At 44.3% G+C, this 12,396-nt stretch overlaps 1 protein-coding gene across 1 annotated transcript in view; it reads left to right on the top strand.

The window, feature by feature from the left end:
• Positions 1-12,396, top strand: part of RAB2A (RAB2A, member RAS oncogene family) — a 160,896-nt gene that overhangs the window by 45,752 nt on the left and 102,748 nt on the right. Inside the window, exon 4 of the mRNA XM_033933793.1 lies at positions 5,123-5,205. Within this exon, the coding sequence (XP_033789684.1) occupies positions 5,123-5,205 (83 nt within the window). The remainder of the gene's footprint in view (positions 1-5,122; positions 5,206-12,396) is intronic.

Below are 12,396 nucleotides of genomic sequence, written 5' to 3'. Positions count from 1 at the left end.
CCCCCAACGCCCGCCCTCCCCCAAGAACCTCCGACCGCGCCCCCAGCCGACCCTCGACCCCCCTGGTCGGGTTGGGCCCATGTGCCTCAGGCCCCGCCCCCAGGAGGGACCTAAGGCTCCCGGGCCTATTCTGATTGGCCCAGGCGCCTTAGGCCCCACCAGTAGGCGGAGCTTTGGGACGGATGGGCCAATCCGGCCTCATTCCGTCGTTGGCTGCCTGCCGGACAGGCGGGTTTGGCTCCCGTCTGTCCGGCCAACTACACAAAGGTACGGGGAAGGCGGGTGGGGGTGTCGTGGGGGTCGGCCAGGGGGGTCGCGGGTCGGTTGGGGGGGCGGTCGGAGGTTCTTGGGGGGGGCGGTCGTTGGGGGGAGGGGCGGTTTGCGTTGAGGGCAGGAGGGCCTGGGATCCCTCCTGCCCGTAATGTAGTGCGGGGTGAGGGTAGGGGGTCGCTGTGGCCAGGAGGGTTTGGGCTCCCTCCTGGCCCGATATTGTCGGGGAGTTGGGGAGTCGGCGGGGCAAGAGGGCTTGGGCTCCCTTTTGCCGCGATCGTGTCGGGGGGGGGGGCAAGAGGGCTTGAGCTCCCTCTTGCCCTGATCGTGTCGGGGGTGCCGCGGTTGGCTTTGGCAAGAGGGCTTGAGCTCCCTCTTGCCCCGATCGTGTCGGGGGTGCCGCGGTTGGCTGGGGCAAGAGGACGGGAGTGCTTGCGAGCGGTCCTTCGGGGTGGGGGTGCGAGCGGTCCTGCGTTGGGGTGAATCGGACGTCGGGGGGGGGATCAGGTTTTCAGGGTGGGGACAGGACTTCAAGGGGGAGAGGAGAGTCGGGGCGGGCGAAAGGAGAGTCGGGGAGGCCAGAGGAGAGTCGGGGCGGGCAAAAGGAGAGTCGGGCGGCGACGGGAGAGTCTGGCAACATGCGCGGTATATGGGTGTGCGCGGTATATAAAAATTTCTGTACATAGATTTGTGTTTTCCGCGCGCTATACCTGTGTGCGCGTTTTACACGGGTGCGCGTTATCTACGTGAAAATACGTTAATTGCATATATTTGTGTGTGTGTAACATATGCACAGCATCTGTGCCCATTAAAAAAAAGAAGTTATGGGTAAGATAGATAAGCAGCTGGTCTTGACCAGTCACTTTTTTTTTATCACTAGAACCTGCTTTTTTGTGTGCATTGCCAAGCGATGTTAGTACATCAATCGCTCAAGTAGTTTGCATTGGGTTTTAATATTAAATAGTTAATTTGCATGGTCAGATCAGAAAATGGGCGATCGAAAGGAAAAACGCGATGAGCCATTTTGTGCTTCGGGTCGGCAAATGCGATCCTCGCTAAAGCAGTCAAAACTAGTTTAGTGACGATCACTGACTTTGGTGCATCTAGCTCTTTGTCTCCTAAAGTGGATCAATTGGCAAAGACCATGGAGGGTCTGAAAGTGGAATGTGCTAATCGGTTCCATCAAATAATGGAAGATATAAAAGCTCTTAAGGGTGCAACTTAAAGAAGATTTGAATCATGTGATGAAACTTTACTTTCATAATTTACATACCAAAAAAATCTGGATTTATCTTGTACAAAGTTTTAAGTCAAGAAAAGAGAAACATTTTTTAGCTAGAGGCAGCAGACTAAAAATACTGGATTATCTTTTTGTTATCTGTATAAATGTTTAGTTAAATTTGATGGAACAATGTTATGATATTAAGTAAGTTGTTTGGGGTTTGTTTGTTTTTTGGGGAGACAGAGGTCATCCGGACCAGTCGAAGACATTTCTTGATATGAAATGATTCCCAGAGAGGAGAACTTAAGTTGTGTATTAAGAAGGTTAGCAGGGGTTAATTCATGTTAGGCCTTTGTCTTAAAAAACTTCTTAAGTTACTTCCATAAGATCTTCTTGTCTTTTTTTCTACTCCCCTTACCCTTTATGAGGTTTAAGAAGGAATATCGAATTTTCCTTAATGTCTCTTATTTTCATGATTAATGTTGTTTATTATGTATTTGTATAGTTCTTAATAGTAGTTACCTTCCAGTTTGCTCAAACAATTGGATACTTGTACATTATGATTTGAACTAATGAAAATAAAGTAAAAAGAAATATTTTTAGTTGTTGTAGCTCCAGTTAAGAGTGGACACTGTAAAAGCTGCTGAGGCAACATGTGGTGAGAACAAGAAAGAAGGATGGAAAGAGGGGCATATTGAGAAGGGGAGGAGTTGCCTAGTGGTTAGAGCTGCTGCCTCAGCCCCTGAGGTTGAGTTCAATTCCAGCCTGTTTCCTGTGACTCTGAGCAAATCATCTAACCCTCCATTGCCCCAGGTACACAGTTAGAATGTGAGACTGCCAGGACATAGGGAAAATACTTAAAGTACCTGATTACTATTCAGTATATTATAAACCGCTTTGGGTGAATCTCTTCATGAAAAAGCGGTTAGTAAATTCCAATGAAGAAAGAAGGGTGAGAAATGGGGCATACTGAGAGAACCAAACTCATGGGAAAATCAAAGATAGAGTTTAGTCCCACAGTGGGATATATTTGTGAGATTTGGGGAGGCTATTTGGGATTGGGGAGGAGCATGAGGAAGGCAGTTGTGGGGGTGGGGGGATGGATAAATAAGAAAAGGAGAGGAGGAGGACAGCCACTTACTCTGCCATCTGTGATAGAGCTGCACCAGCCCGCCCTCTCATGTGTAATGGTTATTTTTGTAATTTGTACAACTAATTTGAATAGTGCTGAATAACATATTCTTGGGCAATTTTCAAATGTTACAGCAGGTTACCTGAACCGAATGTGGAATACAGAGATAGAGATGAATGCAGTGGCCTGTACAATTCAATTGGAGGCACACTGGTGTATTACTGTTCTGACATAGCCATGTTTGCTGGTTGGGAAGATTTGGTACCCTAGCTAGTGGTATGGTGGGGCACCAAATGGTCTGACAGTAGTTTAAGATAAACAAGTGGCCTTATAAGGAAGGGACTATTCAGCAAGTAACATGCCACATGTCCCCTGAGGCACACAAACATAAGAACATAAAAATTGTCATACTGCTCCAGAGGAGAGGTCAACTTAGTCCTCTTTATAACATTGCCAAGCCAGGTCACAAGTACTTGATGAATCCCCAAAAAGTAGCAGGATTCAATGTTTCTGACTCCCAGGGATAAGTAGGGGCCTTACCTAGTTCTACTTTTAACAGTTAATGGATTTTGTCTAAATCTTTTTTTTTAAATGCACATTAACTGCTTTTATTTTCTGATGAGTTCCAGAGCTTAACTATACATGAGTGAAAATATATTTTTTCCAGTTTGTTTTAAAATTTGATTATAAGCTGTTTAAACTGTGTTAAGTTCTGGCCTACTTGATGGGATCATACCTGTGCATGAGAAACTCCTTAACCCCGCCTCTACTTGTCCTGTTTTTTGGTTAGATAGTCCCTACTCAGTAGAGCTTACAATTTAATGTACAGCGCTATGTACATCTAACAGCGCTATAAAAATAAGTAGTAGCAGTACATGAATTCTATTTAATGTCTCAGAATGGGGTACATTACCATTATATTACCATTATACCAGTTTTTATCTGCAGATTAGTAGTCTGAGATCTAACCCAAAAATTACACAGTATAACAGATATACAAACCCATAGTGAGAAAAGGACCTCTAGTGAAAAAAGAACCTTGTGGAAGGCAAAAGCCATCATGAAACATTTCAGATTGATAGCTTTCTTCAGAAAATTCTAAAATTATATATATATATATATATATTTTTTTTTTTATTATTATTTTTTTTTTTTGAAAGATCAGGAAAAATGCAGTATCCTTACACTTTTTTGATAAATCATATAGAAAAAAAGGCCTATGTGTTGAACTTCAGTACAACTGATAACTCATTATGTTAAAAACAAAAAACAAAGCTGAGTAGCGCAAGCAGGTAAGAAACTTGGCTTTCATTTCCGAGTCTAGCTTCTGCTGTTAGGGTCAGCTGGGTAGCAGAGATTTGCTTCCATTCCTGAGTCTGTATAAGACCAGCCTGGACAGGGGATGCAGTGTAGGCATTGTTCACAGGCGAGGGGGAGGGGAAGGGGAGGAGTAGGTTTGAAGGCAGTTTATTAACAATGAACCCCTGTTGACTGACTAGCATACTTGTGCTGGGCTCTAGAAGGAAACAGTTCATTTTACCCTACCAAAGTTGCTGTGGTTTCATTGACTAGAATGTGAGGGGTTAAAATACCGGAGTAGGAAAAAACCCTGGCTAGGTGTGCATAAATGTTCAGGAAACTGTAACCCTAGTTGGGGCAGATTCTGATTGAGCTGAAAAGCCAATGGAGCAGGATGGTGCTTCTTCAGTAGTCACAAAGAAAGAACAAAGGATCCATGCTTATGTAGAAATTTTGGTGTCTGTTTCACCAGAGAACATAAAGATGACTTTTACATCCTGCTGCCTTTTGACAAGCATTATATATCAAAGACAAAGGAAATAGATTAAGTGTAGTGCTGACTGTGTATAGCAGTATAATTTAGGATATAAAATTAAATTTGAAAACATTTTGTGAAGGTTTCTTTTGTAATGAAATGATTACAGGGGGAATTTTGTCTTAAGACTGTTGAAAACTGGCTACGGTTTATGATATAATGAATAAAATCTGCATCCTTGGCCTTCCGACAACCTTTACACCAGCAGATGGTGGGCGTAAAGATGTCATTCATCATTTATTTACAATGGGCTTTATTTATTCTAGTGTCAACAGCTGCCCCAGGGAGCGGGATATTGAATTCAAATGCGAAGCTCTGGGTTATTTGCTTCCTTTCAGATTTGTCTTCAGAGCTTAGTTGCTAGGAGTCCATTCTGTGCTCTAATAATGATTCATGTATTGTGAAGCCATTCAGTAAATTGGGTTGTCAGGGATTGCCAAAAAAAAAGGTTTAAAGGTCTTGTTTCTGGAAGAAGGGGAAAAAAAAATTGGAGTGCCTACAGTGGTCTTTATCCATGGCTCCCTTTTTCAGCTTTAGTGAGGCTCATTTATGCCACCAAAAGTTGAAAAATCAACTAATAAGAATAATTGTGTTCATCATTTTGGAAATGTGTGAGACAGAATTAAAACAAAGGCTTTCTTCCTTTCTTCTTCCCTTTCTGTAGGCTGGGCAGGAGTCGTTTCGTTCCATCACAAGATCATACTACAGAGGTGCAGCCGGGGCATTATTAGTGTATGACATTACAAGGTGAGAGATTTGTGTACACATGGTATATTCTGGGGCCATGAGAAGTGAGTTCACAGGCCAAAAATTGTCAGTGTATAATGGTAAATCTAGCCCCCTCTTTTACTAAGGCGCGCTAGCTGATTTAGCGCACGCTAGACGCTAACACATCCATAGAATATAATGGACGCATTAGCGTTTTGCATGCACTAAAATGGCTAGCGCGCCTTAGTAAAAGGACCCCTAATTGCCTTATTCACTTAAAGATGGTTTACACAGGAAAAAGACTTACTGTTATGCTATAAACAAAACCAATACTAGGTCTAAGTTTGAATTTATGCTAATGTCTCATGACCATCGAGCTTTTAAGCCACCAAGGAGTAACCATGTGATCACACTTCAGCATAGGAGTTCTCTGTTCATGTCTACTGATAAGGATCCATAGGGTTCTGCAAAGGAAAGATGGTTGCCATTACAGATATGTTTATCTCTTAATAGGATAGCATAGACAGGTTCACTTTGAGGAGATTTTCTCTTTGGCCCTCAGCTGGAGAGGGAAACTGATTAGCTCTAAGTCATAGTTTGTGGAAAAGAGAGACCTCCCTAGTAGTACTGCCTGATTCAGGGAAAAATTGATTCAATTTGGCCTATTGAATTGATTTTTCAATTTGATTCACTTTCCCACCCAATAGGATGTTTCACCCAGCCCCCTTTGCTCTCTTCAGCTCCATGCCGGCGCTGTAGTGTAAACAAAATAAACAAAAAAGACTTTTCCTCTCTTTGTTAAGACAGTGAGCTTGAGCTAGGACCTAACACCTGCTCTGGCAGAATACACATTTATGGTTTTTGGTTTTTGTTTATATGCTGCTTTATACAAAGCGGGTTCCAAAAACACATACATAGTAAAAAAAAAAAAAAAAAAACACAACAACCCAACAACCCACATTCAATATACATAAATACAACAAAGACTTGCCTTAATTGCCTTGTCCTACATAACATACACATCAAAAACACCCCACCCCACCCTCACATTCAATACTTACCCACACATCACAAATACCCACTATATTGTCTTCTCTCTTAGTACCTATATTTCATCTGACAGAACAGATGATGTTTCAACAAATGTTTAAATGAACCAAGATTCCCTTGCTGACATATATAACCTGGGAGTTTATTCCACTCTGCTGGTCCTGCACATGAAAATGTTGCAGCCCTCATGGTCTGCAACAGCAACTCCTTTCTAGATGGTATCACCAAATCACCGTTACCAGCAGAATGTAACTTTAAGAGTGAAGTCTGGTATGTGATTACCTTTAATAGGTACCGCGGTGACAATCTATGTATTGCTAAATAATAATAACTTTATTCTTTTATACCGCCATAACCAAAAGTTCTAGGCAGTTTACACTAAAAAGAGCTGGACAATCAGCAAAATACAAGAATACAGTAAAAAATGCAAATATTTGTAAAATTTTATTATTGAAATTCTACTCACTAAGTAATAAACTTATCGAACAAAGTTGTCTTAATTAATTTCTGAAAACTGCAATAGGATAACATAGCTTGCTGAATAAATTTACCTAACCAAGATTGTTGCCTACCAGCTTGAAATGCTAGGGTCCTATCTTAGAAGGTCTTATATCTACACCTATTAATTTTTGGATAAGCAAATTAATAGAAGTTTCTAGTTTCTCTTGATGGTCTGTGCAACACAAAATGAGGAAAAAGGTAAGCTGGAGACAATCCCAATATCAGCTTAAAGCAGATACAAGAAAATTTGAATAATACTATTGCCTCCAAAGGTAGCCAATGAAGTAAACAATACTATGGACTAATATGGTTCTTTTTTTAAACCAAAAATCAATTGAACAGCTGTATTCTGAATTATCCTTAATTTCCTTAGAATTTTTTTGGGTGTTTCTAAATAGCTGATGATACAATAGTCTAAAATAGATAAAACTAATGCCTGCACCAATAGTCTTAACGATAAAAGATCAAAATATTTTTTTATGGTTCTTAATTTCCACAATGTAAAAAAGCATTTTTGTATCACTGAGTTCTTGTGTTCTGCTAGTGTTAAATGTTGGTCTAGTGTGACTCCCAGAATATCGATAGATTTAATAATCGGGTAGTCATGACCATTAAGATGAAGCAATGAGTTAGTTATTTTGTCGTTGTGACTATCCAAGAAAAGTTTGGTCTTTTCCGTATTGAGTTTCAGTTTGAAATTAATTGTCCACTCTTCTATCTAAGTCATAATAAAAGATATCTGGTTTAAAATTTCAGTGGTAAAATTATTTAGAGGGATTAAAATAGAAATGTCATCTGCGTATATATAAAATTTTACATTTAAACTCTATAATAAATGTCCTAAAGGGGAAATGTAGATGTTGAATAAGGTAGGCGATAGCGGAGAACCTTGGGGCACACCAGATGGGTTGCTCCATGAATGAGACTAGTTACCATCACAAATCACTTGATAAGATATTTTCTTCAAAAAACCTTGAAACCAGTTCCAGACCCTTCTTGAAAGTCCTATTGTGTTTAAACAACTCAACAATATTTCATGATCTACTAGATCAAAGGCACTACTAAAATCTAGCTGAAGAATGAAGGCACTAGTGCCTTTGCTAAATAGACCATGAAGACAATCAAGCATTGAAGTTAAGACGGTCTCCGTACTATAGCCTCTTCTAAATCCTGACTGATGGTCATTAAGGATATTAAATTTATCCAAATAACTTACTAATTATAAATTAACTAAACCTTCCAGTAATTTGGTAATGGGTCTATAATTGGATTTTGTGGCAATTGATACCTTCTGATCTTTAAGAATAGGGGTAATCAAAATTTGACGCAATTCATCAGGAAACAGTCAAAGAAAAAGTAGCCCATTTAAATAAATCCGCTTTAAAAGTAGATGAAGCATTTTTCATTACGTTTGGGGAACAATCATCCAGCAAACAGTTCGATTTGACATATTTATTGAACAACTTTAAAAACTGTTGCCAGTCTGGGGCTTGGAAATGATCCCAGGACATATCAGCCCTTGAGCCATCTTCCAAGTAACTAAGTTGTGAAGCATCATAGTTGCTCTCAAATCTAAAATTTTATTATTGAAGAACTCTGCAAGAGTATCAGGAGACGGTGAGCATTCATTATCCGCTTTTAAAACCAGTATAGTATCGGTTAAGTTATTAACCAGTTTAAATAATTCTCTACTATTTATCTTGGCTGACTCTATTTTCTGTGCATAATGTTTTGAACGTTTTTCTTTAACCAGAAATTTATAGTGCTTTAATTTAAGTCTCCAATTTACCTTGTCTTCCTCCCTATTTGATTTCAACCAAATCTTTTCCAGTTTTCTGAATTCCTGTTAAAAACCAATAGATCAGTATCAAACCATTCATTGGAGGATCTCTGTCTCTTTTTATACGTTTTTAATGGAGCTATTTGATCTAATACTTGCTTACTGAACTTTTTCCATCTTGTTGGAAAATTTGAGTCCTCCTCACCTTTAGGACTTAGCTCGTAATGGGACCAGAATTCTGTTGGATTTATACTTCCTCTATTAATTTTACTTTTTTTATTATCCAATTTTGAAAGATGCTGTTTTTCCTGCCAGCAAAGTTCAAAATTGCATAACTGAATTTATCCCAGGACAAGCAGGCAGCATATTCTTAACACATGGGTGACGTCACCGACGGAGCCCTCGGTACGGACCTTTTTAACTAGAAGTTTCTAGTTGGCCGCACCGCGCGTGCGCGAGTGCCTTCCCGCCCGACGTAGGAGTGCGTGGTCCCCAGTTTCTTCGTTTCCGCGGAGCGAAGAAGACGCGTGTGTTTTTTCAACGGCCGTTGAAACCACTTTTTGCCTTCGCGCTCGCGCTTTTTTCCATTTTTTTTATCTTCCTTTGCCTTCGGGTTTCTTTTTCTTTGCTTTAAAAAAAAAAAAAAAAAACTTTGCTTTTTTCCCCTTTTTTCGTTTTGCCCCGGCGGGGCCTGTTGCCATTATACAGGCCTCGGGGTTCGATTTTGCGGAGGCCGTTTTCCCCTTCATGCCCCCGCAGGTCGGTTTTAAAAAGTGCCAGCGGTGTGCACGCCCGATCTCCCTCACTGACCCACACAATTGGTGTTTGCAGTGTTTGGGTCCGGAGCATCGGGCGGACTCCTGCACCCGCTGTGCCACTCTTCAAAAGAGAACCCTTAAAAACCGAAGAATTCAACAAACTCTCCTCTTCGGCACCGGGTCGGCGATGGACTCCTCGACATCAACAACGGTACCACAGAAATCGGCACCGTCTACCTCGACACCGCCCGACCCCACATCGGCGTCTCTGGCGCCAGGTAAGCCGGCTAAGAAGCCTTCCTCTTCCCTCGAGCGCCCTCCTACTACGGTGGCGACGCCGACCTTGCCGGCATCGCACCGGTCCCGCAAGCGCTCCGCCCCGATCTCGGTGAGTGCCTCGTCATCGGCCTCCTCATCGCCGGGGCGTGGAGCGGCATCTAAGGAACCGAAGAAAAAGAAAGCGGTTCCGATGCCACCCCTAGATGACCGTATCTCGGCCATCTTAAAGGCTCAACTCCAGGAACAATTGCAGCAGCAGCTCAAACACCTGTTGCCCACTATCCTGGCACCGCTCCTTCCGGTACCAGACCGGCCCGAGCCCCGTACCGAGCCCCCGGTATCCACCCCTTCGGTACCCATCAATACTTCCATGCCGATTCTTTCGGTTGAGCAGCTTCATGCCCATCCAGTGGTGCACTCCCATACCACATCGGATCCTCGGCACCAAGCAGTGCGTCATTCTTCCCGGGACCGGGATCGACGCCGGTCTTCCTCTCCTGGTACCGTTTCGGTGCGGTCTGGAAAATCTTTATCCAAGACCCACCATACCTCACCTTCCACCCCGGTGTCTCGACATGCACCAGAGGTCCGGGACCCTGACTTATGGGAGGAAACCCCTCTCGGTACCGAGGAGGATCCCTCCTCATCTGAGGAGGACCCGTCGGCACCCGATGCCACCTCCAAACCGGAGCAGTCCTCATTTTCTAAATTTCTGAGGGAAATGTCTGCAGCCCTGTCCCTTCCTTTAGAATCTGACTCAAAGAAGTCCCAAGCCTTCCTGGAGGCTTTAGATTTCGAACAGCCTCCTAAAGAGTTCCTCAAGCTCCCCGTGCATGACATCCTACGGGAGACCTTTTACAAAAACTTAGAGAATCCCCTTACGGTACCGGGGGCTCCACGTAAACTGGACAACCTCTATCGAGTCATCCCTATTCCAGGGTTCGACAAGTCTCAATTGCCCCATGAGTCCCTTCTTGTTGAATCCACCTTGAAAAAGACTCAGGGCTCCAGTGTCTATGCCTCTACCCCTCCTGGCAGAGAGGGTAAGACCATGGACAAGTTTGGCAAGAGGCTCTACCAGAATGCCATGCTGGCCAACAGGGCGAATAATTATTCATTCCATTTTTCATTTTACATGAAACATTTGGTTCAGCAGCTGTCTGCCCTTCAGAAATACCTCCCGGAGCGCAAGGTCCCGCTGTTCCAACAGCACATCTCTGGCCTTCTTCAGCTGCGCAAGTTTATGGTCCGCTCGATATACGACTCATTCGAGCTCACCTCCCGTGCCTCTGCCATGGCCGTTGCCATGCGCCGCTTGGCCTGGCTGAGAGTCTCCGACCTGGACATCAACCACCAGGACCGTCTAGCCAATGCCCCCTGTCTCGGGGATGAACTTTTTGGCGAGTCACTGGATTCCACCACCCAGAAACTCTCCGCCCATGAAACAAGGTGGGACACCCTGATCAAACCAAAAAAGAAGGCTCCGCCTGCCCGACCTTATCGACCTCAGTCATCTTATCAGCGCAGGTTCTCAGCCAGGCCACTCAATCCGCCTCCTCAACAACATCGGCGGCCCCGTCAACAGCAGCACCATGCCCAGGCTCGTTCTCAGGCCACTCAACCCTCCAAGCCTCTTCAGCCTGCTAAGCAATCCCAGCCCTTTTGACTCTTCTCTCCAGGGCATAGCCAGTCATCCACCCTCGCTACCTCTTCCACAACCAATCGGAGGTCGTCTCACCATATTCTCCAGCCGTTGGGAGGTCATCACATCGGACCAGTGGGTCCTCAACATCATCCGCCACGGCTACTCTCTCAATTTCCAGACTCTTCCACCGGACAATCTTCCCGTAGAGTCTGCTTCACACTCATCTCAAACCCCCCTCCTCCTGAGGGAGGTTCAATCCCTCCTCCTTCTCAATGCCATCAAAGAAGTACCTCCAGATCAAAGGGGTCAGGGATTCTACTCCCGCTACTTCCTGGTACCCAAAAAGACGGGAGACCTCCGTCCCATTCTCGATCTCAGGGACCTCAACAAGTGTCTGGTCAAGGAGAAGTTCAGAATGCTCTCCCTTGCCACGCTCTACCCTCTTCTTTCTCAACACGACTGGCTATGTTCCCTGGACCTCAAAGAGGCCTACACTCACATCTCCATCAATCAGAATTCTCGCCGCTACCTGCGGTTCCAGGTGCTGCACCACCACTATCAGTACAAGGTGCTACCGTTCGGCCTCGCTTCCTCACCCAGGGTCTTCACCAAGTGCCTTATAGTAGTGGCGGCCTTTCTCAGGTCTCACAACCTTCAGGTGTTCCCCTATTTGGACGATTGGTTGGTGAAAGCACCTACGTCTCCACTTGTGCTACAGGCTACTCATCACACCATCTCTCTCCTCCACCTCCTGGGGTTCGAGATCAACTACCCCAAGTCGCATCTGCTTCCCACCCAGCGACTTCAGTTCATTGGAGCAGTTCTGGACACCACACTAATGAGGGCTTTTCTCCCCTCTGATCGTCAGCAAACCCTGCTCCACCTCTGTCGTCAGGTGCTTCTGCATCCCTCCATTCCTGCCCGTCAGATGATGGTCCTCCTGGGTCACATGGCCTCGACGGTGCTTGTCCTTCCTCTGGCACGTCTCCACCTTCGCACACCTCAGTGGACCCTCGCCAACCAATGGTCACAGACTACAGATCTTCTTTCTCATCCCATCTCTGTGACATCATCTCTTCAGCAATCTCTCCAATGGTGGTTGAACTCCTCAAATCTTTCCAGGGGTCTTCTTTTTCATCTACCCCCTCACTCTATGATCATCACCACGGATGCATCCCCCTATGCGTGGGGAGCTCACCTGGGAGATCTCCGCACCC

The sequence above is a fragment of the Geotrypetes seraphini genome, chromosome 2 (assembly GCF_902459505.1).
Source record: "Geotrypetes seraphini chromosome 2, aGeoSer1.1, whole genome shotgun sequence".
Classification (NCBI taxonomy): Eukaryota; Metazoa; Chordata; class Amphibia; order Gymnophiona; family Dermophiidae; genus Geotrypetes; species Geotrypetes seraphini.
This window is presented reverse-complemented; position numbering and strand designations above follow the sequence as displayed.